Source organism: Aristolochia californica, unplaced genomic scaffold (genome assembly GCF_029961685.1).
Source record: "Aristolochia californica isolate CCGP_79_NKW_82.1479 unplaced genomic scaffold, dmAriCali1.0.hap1 SCAF_1, whole genome shotgun sequence".
In the NCBI taxonomy this organism is placed as follows: domain Eukaryota; kingdom Viridiplantae; phylum Streptophyta; class Magnoliopsida; order Piperales; family Aristolochiaceae; genus Aristolochia; species Aristolochia californica.
The window spans coordinates 49,092,164-49,098,338 of record NW_027181770.1 but is presented as its reverse complement, the minus strand read 5'-3'; the positions used below and the strand labels follow the sequence as shown (position 1 = coordinate 49,098,338).

The 6,175-nt window shown below is 37.7% G+C and overlaps 1 protein-coding gene and 1 pseudogene across 1 annotated transcript; both read left to right on the top strand.

Annotated features, from left to right (window-relative positions):
• The first annotated feature begins 2,157 nt into the window (after positions 1–2,157).
• LOC137947620 (probable methyltransferase PMT27) lies at positions 2,158–3,323 on the top strand. The gene is made up of 2 exons (XM_068793436.1): positions 2,158–2,560; positions 2,802–3,323. The coding sequence occupies exons 1-2, from the start codon at positions 2,166–2,168 to the stop codon at positions 3,172–3,174; spliced, it is 768 nt and encodes a 255-aa protein (XP_068649537.1). The 5' UTR covers positions 2,158–2,165; the 3' UTR covers positions 3,175–3,323.
• A 137-nt stretch (positions 3,324–3,460) lies between these two features.
• On the top strand, positions 3,461–5,357 carry LOC137959484 (calreticulin-like; annotated as a pseudogene).
• The last annotated feature ends 818 nt before the right edge of the window (positions 5,358–6,175 follow it).

Genomic DNA, 6,175 nt, shown 5'->3' with positions numbered 1-6,175 from the left:
AGAATTCAACACAAGTAACAAAAATGCACATCATAGAGTGATTAATTTTGACCAAAACTCTCTATTTAGAGGAGAAATTTGGCTAAAAACTAGGATTATAAGAGAAAATGAAACTCAATTCACGCCAACACATGGAGGATAATAGGAAATAAATAGGAAAAAGAAGAGATTTTTGGAAAAACTAAACTTTAGTACTTCCAATATTAATATCTCCCACAATATAGATCAGAATCACAAACAATTTATTTCTTCAGAAACCAGACTCAAAGAGCTTTAATTTGATAGTTATTTTGACATTAAAAAAACTTTGTTCTTTAATCTTTTATGGCCTCTTTATTTCTTCATTTTGTAGCTTGATAGTTGCTAACTCCAATGCAAATATCTCCTTACATATAGATTAGATTGACATGAAATTTTGTCCTTATGAAACTAGACTACAATACCTTAGATTCAAGTATAATATTTCTTCATCAAATATACTTAATTTTAGAGAAAGAATCTGATAGTTTTGGACATTGTAATCTGGCTGAACTAAGTATTCGTTCTTCTTTGGCCTATGTGACCATTGACTCTTCCGTTATTGATATCTCCCTTTAAAAAATTAGGATTGAGAATTGATTTAATAGGTAAAAAAATAGACTTACAGATATATCTTTTTAAATATAATTTTTCATATAAATTTTTATTCTTGATGGTATAAAATGCCTCAAAACTTGAAGTTTTATGCTGTTGCTCAAACCTCTCTTGTTGTCTTATCTTTGCTACTTCAAATATTGATTTCTCTTTGTGGAAAACTCTTATTGTCAAAATACTTTTTGAGTTTAAAAGTAGACTCGAAGATATTTCCATCAGAAGTTAATTTTTAATATGAAAAGGTTAGTATAGAGGTGAAAATGACAAGTAAACATATGGTACTAGGACCAGAAAGAAGGAAAAAAGATGGAACATGAACTTAAACTACTTGAGGCTATAGATCAGAAAAAGATCACATTATCTCCGTGGGTTGACTATCAACTTATAGAACCTACTCTTATACCATTTTGAATTTTTGGAAAAGTGAAAAACTTCATTGACTTGATGTAATTTGAGTACAATGAGCCTCTATTTATAATAGAGGAAACAAGTAGAATCCATTTATAAGTATACTGCACTTATCCTAGTTATACCCAAAGTTAAAAACTAAAAAATAGGTCCTAGAATAATTGAATAATTGAACATAAATATAAAGACTAACATTAACTGAGATTCTTTTGTGAGACCTCCTCCTATGAGACTTCTGTAAGACTCCACCATATTAATTCAGGATCTGTGAGACTTTTTTTATGAACACAATAACATTATTATTTTATTGTTTTTCCATAATTTACTTTATTTTATTTCAGTTTTAGGCTACAAATGTATTTTTGGAATATTTTATTTATAAGGGTATTTTTTGAATATTTTATTTATAGGGGTATTTTTGTAATATTTTATCTTAAACCCTAACAGGGTGAACCCTATTTAAGGGTTAAGAGTAATGAGAAAAAAAGCATTGATTTTAGGTTAAATAGGCTTAGAGTTCTCCTCAACAAGCTCTAGGGTTTTCAAGCTTCCCTTTAATTTGATTTTCATCTTCCTCTCCATGTCTCCCAACAATTCTACCATGTCTTTCTACAATTCCCCATGGCCGAATAGGAACCATAGCCACGAATCCTTGTGTTAGATCTGGGACCATAACAATTGGTATCAGAGCGGGAACACAATGAGCCATTCTATATCCCCAGAAGAATGGACGGTGCTGCACAGAGAAATATCCCTAGAAGAATGGATGGCGATGCACAGAGAAATCAGAGAAATGCGGTGGATTGGCATTGAAGAGGAAAAAATACGGGAATGGCGTGCAGCCTACGTGAAAACTTTTCTTGCAAGGAAGCAACTGGCTTTCGTAAAAAAGGTCATACGATATGAAATTTTTGAGCAAGACGTACGCGCAGGAAAAGCAGCAGAAGCTATCTCGGACGGGGCAACAGGCCACGGGCCAAAAAAATCAACAATTTCGTCCTGTTTACCAACCGAAGGCCCTACAAAAGATTTGGGGGAAACCTCAAAGCCGGACGGGCAGAGAGGTCATACTTCAGAAAAATCCAAGATTTCCTATCAAGGAAATACAAGGCCAAACCGCGGCAATGAAGATTTGGACCATGCTTCAGACAAATTCAAGATTTGGGGAAATCGGAGGGGTATGCTACCAAAACCCCGTCGGTAAGGGTGGACATGGGTTTGACCTCAACAAACCCCTCCTCAAGGTCAGCAGAATGTCTTCTAGCACAGGAGAAGGTAATATTTCTGGCGATTCATCCGACAAGGAGGTGTTTCCGCAAGCCCTCTGTTTAGGAAAATCCCCAAGCGGCAAAGCCCCAAAGGGCTGCCCTTTGCCACCTGACATGGAGGAGGCTCCGTCAACGCCGTTGGAAACAAGTCTGGTGGGATGTGACTTCCGGCCAACACCTCTCACGTTCCCTCTCACCCTCACTCTAGCTCTCGACAGAATAGAGGGAACCCAATTTCCAAATTGGGCAGGGTAAGTTTTGACAACCTCATTTTTGCATTCAATTTTACAGTAAGATGAACAAATTCGTGCAGTTGTGTGATGAAGTCTCAGCAATGCAAGAGAATTTTTTTTTGGGGATTCTGGGAAGGAAAATAAAAATTGAATGGAGGTTGTTTTATTTTTTTGTTGTCGTGAATGTCAGCGTGTCTCCGAAATTTTTTTTGGGGAGACTTTGTTTTTCTGTTGATGAGCACAGTACCTGTTTGGACAGTGAGGAAGCCATCCTTAAGCTTCAGAGTACCAAGCATTATGAGCACAGGGAGAGACACTGCCCTGAGGAAGGACCTACTTGTCTCGTCACTCTTCATGAAGGATACAAGTGGGCCATCTCTTGGCCTGACAACAAGATCAAGATTTGGTACCACAATGTTCCGCACACCAAGCTTGTAGTGGTAAAAGGACACCTGAATTGGGTGAAAGTTACTGGCAAGTACCTTACATTCCCTGGTGGTGGAACACAGTTTAAGCATGGTGCTCTGCATTATCTTGATTTCGTTCAAGAGACATTTCTTGACATTGCTTGGGGGAAACGAAGTTGTGTTGTATTGGACATTGGCTGTGGGGCTGCCAGTTTTGGAGGTTAACTCTTTGACAGAGATGTTATTACTTTGTCCTTTGCTCCCAAGGATGAACATGAAGCTCAAGTTCAATTTGCACTTGGAAGAGGCATTTCAACTTTATTTGCTGCTCGGGCACTATTAGTGGATAAGTTTCATTTCAATGGGAGTGCAACATATGGGAAGGGAGCCATCATGGTTCGAAATGGAGATACAAATTTTTTGGGTGTAGTGAAGATGCTTGGTTGGTTGTCTAATTATGCTATTAGTTTTGTTTGTACAAAAGGTTGTCATTATGCATTGCAAGTGAGAACACAGAAATTGGAATCCTCTTTTACCTCTCATTTTCCATTGTTGTCCATGACTCAGTTGCCTGCTGGAAATTCTGTTGGAATTTCTGGAGTGAGTTGGAGGGAGCTGAATGCCATTGATAATGGGATCAACGAAGTTGTTCCTTTTCTTTTGATAAAGGGCTTAATTATCACAGAGGGTGTGTGTTAATAGACATTCTGTTGAGTTTTCTGGATTTGGTCACAGAGGCTATAGCTGATGAGAAGCTGATTGAAGTGTTTTCTGAGTTGGTTATCATTACTTCATGAGATACTATGCGGGCTCCAGGTGGCACATTGGTGGAGAAAATATCATCGGCTGAGCAAAGGGAACCTGTATCTAATGATAAGGATGCATTCATGTTGTCTGGTTCTACTATTAGTGTTGTAACTACTGCTGGGTCTCCTGCTATTCCAATCAGCATTGGAATCATGTTAGATTTCTTGTGGTATGAACCTTCTAGTGAGAGAATCGAAGATATGGTAGCAGCTCAACGGGCAAGAGATATTCATCGCGGCTGGTTTCTGGAACCAAACAAATTTGGTCACTACCCCAGATCAATGGAATTAATTGTAGGAGAGCAGGCCCAACAAATCTACTGGGTGAAATCAGATTGAAAAAAAAATGAAGGCATGGTAGGTGATTGGGAGCACCCTTCTGGTAAATGGAGTGGTGATCCCAATGATAAACGCATCCAAACTTCTCCAGACTATAGATTTTTTGCTCTCTCTTCACAGTTTCTTGAGCTCTCTAACAAAGACAAGACCTTGGTCTTTCAATTTTCTGTTAAGCATGAGCAGAAGCTTGATTGTGGTGTGGGTACATGAAGTTGCTCAACTGTGATGTGGATCTAAAGAACTTTGGTGGAGAGACACCATACAACATTATGTTTGGACCTGACTTATGTGGCTATAGCACTAAGAAGGTTCATGCGATCTTGACCCGTGATGGGAAGAACCACTTGATAAAGAAGGACATTCCTTGTGAAACAGACCAGCTAACACATGTTTACACTTTCATCATCCATCCAGATGGTACATACAATATACTGATCGATAACAATGAGAAACAGACTGGAAGCCTGTATACCGATCGGGACTTACTCCCTCCAAAACAAATGAAGGATCCTGCTGCTAAGAAGCCGGAGGATTAGGATGATAATGAATATATTCCAGACCCAGAAGATACGAAGCCTGAGGGGTACGATGACATCCCAAAAGAAATAACTGATCCTGTTGCACAAAAGCCTAACGACTGGGATGATGAGAAAGATGGTGAATGGAATTCACCTACTATTCCAAATCCTGAGTATATGGAAACGTGGAAGCAAAAGAAAATAAAGAACCTGAACTACAAGGGCAAATGGAAAGCACCTATGATTGATAACCCTGATTTTAAGGACGATCCCTATTTGTATGTCTTCCCCAACTTGAAATATGTTGCAGTTAAGTTGTGCCAGGTGAAATTAGGTACTTTGTTTGACATCATTCTAGTATGTGCTAACCCCGGGTATGCGAAGAAGGGTGCAGAGGACACATGGATGAAGAATAAGGATGTTGACTCTGCTGATGAGAAGGAAGACGAGAATGACAATGAAGATGATGACAACGAAGAAGACAAGGAGGATGAACCGATAGAACACGATGAGCTATCGACACGGGCAAGGATACCTACCTTCGAGCTTGAGGACAAACTCGTTCTTCCAGGGGGTGTAATGTTATGAACACAATAACATTATTATTTTATTTTTCCCCCTAATTTACTTTATTTTATTTCAGTTTTAGGCCACAGAGGTATTTTTGGAATATTTTATTTATAGGGGTATTTTTGTAATATTTTATCTTAAACCCTAACAGGGTGAACCCTATTTAAGGGGTAAGAGTAATGAGAAAAACAAGCATTGATTTTAGGTTAATTTTAGGTTAAATGGGCTTAGAGTTCTCCTTAACGAGCTCTAGGGTTTTCAAGCTTCCCTTTGATTTGATTTTCATCTTCCTCTCCATGTCTCTCTACAATTCTACCATGTCTTTCTACAATTCCCCATGGCCGAACAAGAACCGTAGCCATGAATCCTTGTGTCAGATCCGGGACCATAACAACTTCTTACTGTGAGAGTCATGTATTGATCATAGACAGATAAACGAGTTGGTGTTGTCAATGTTAAATGTATGTTCAATTACATGGCCAAATTGATGAGTTGCTATCATTGAGGTCATTTGCATGTGTTATAATTACTATTGTGAGTTCCTTCTTTAGTAGATTTGGTTAAGAATAATTGAATTTTTAATTAGGATGTGAATGAGTAATCAGCCCAATGGTGATACCCTTCCAATTGGTTGTTGTTGAATTAGTTATTATCTATTGCAGTTATGAGTTTCTTTGTATATTATAATTTTATCCAGAAAGATTATTTCACCTTGGTTCTATAGGTTTATAATCTCCATGTTATGAGAATATGCAAGCATACCCATAAGAGTTAATGATAGTGTATAAAGGAAATTGGAAATGTGGAATGACTAGGTTGTCATTCTTGTGTTTGATGAGGCCTTTAACTAATGTTTTATAACAAGAATTTAGACTTATGGATTAGTAGTAAATTTTATGTCTCAGGATATATGTCTCATGTAATTGGTATATGCAATATTGAAAACTTTCTTTAGATACATAACTCTTTTAATGTTTGCAATAATAGTGAATA

Bases quoted from the DNA above. Each gene is read 5' to 3' on its own strand.
- LOC137947620 (XM_068793436.1), top strand. From the start codon at position 2,166: ATGAAGATTTGGACCATGCTTCAGACAAATTCAAGATTTGGGGAAATC. The intron at 2,561-2,801 runs GTAAGTTTTGAC...CTGTTTGGACAG, and splicing joins CAATTTCCAAATTGGGCAGG to TGAGGAAGCCATCCTTAAGC.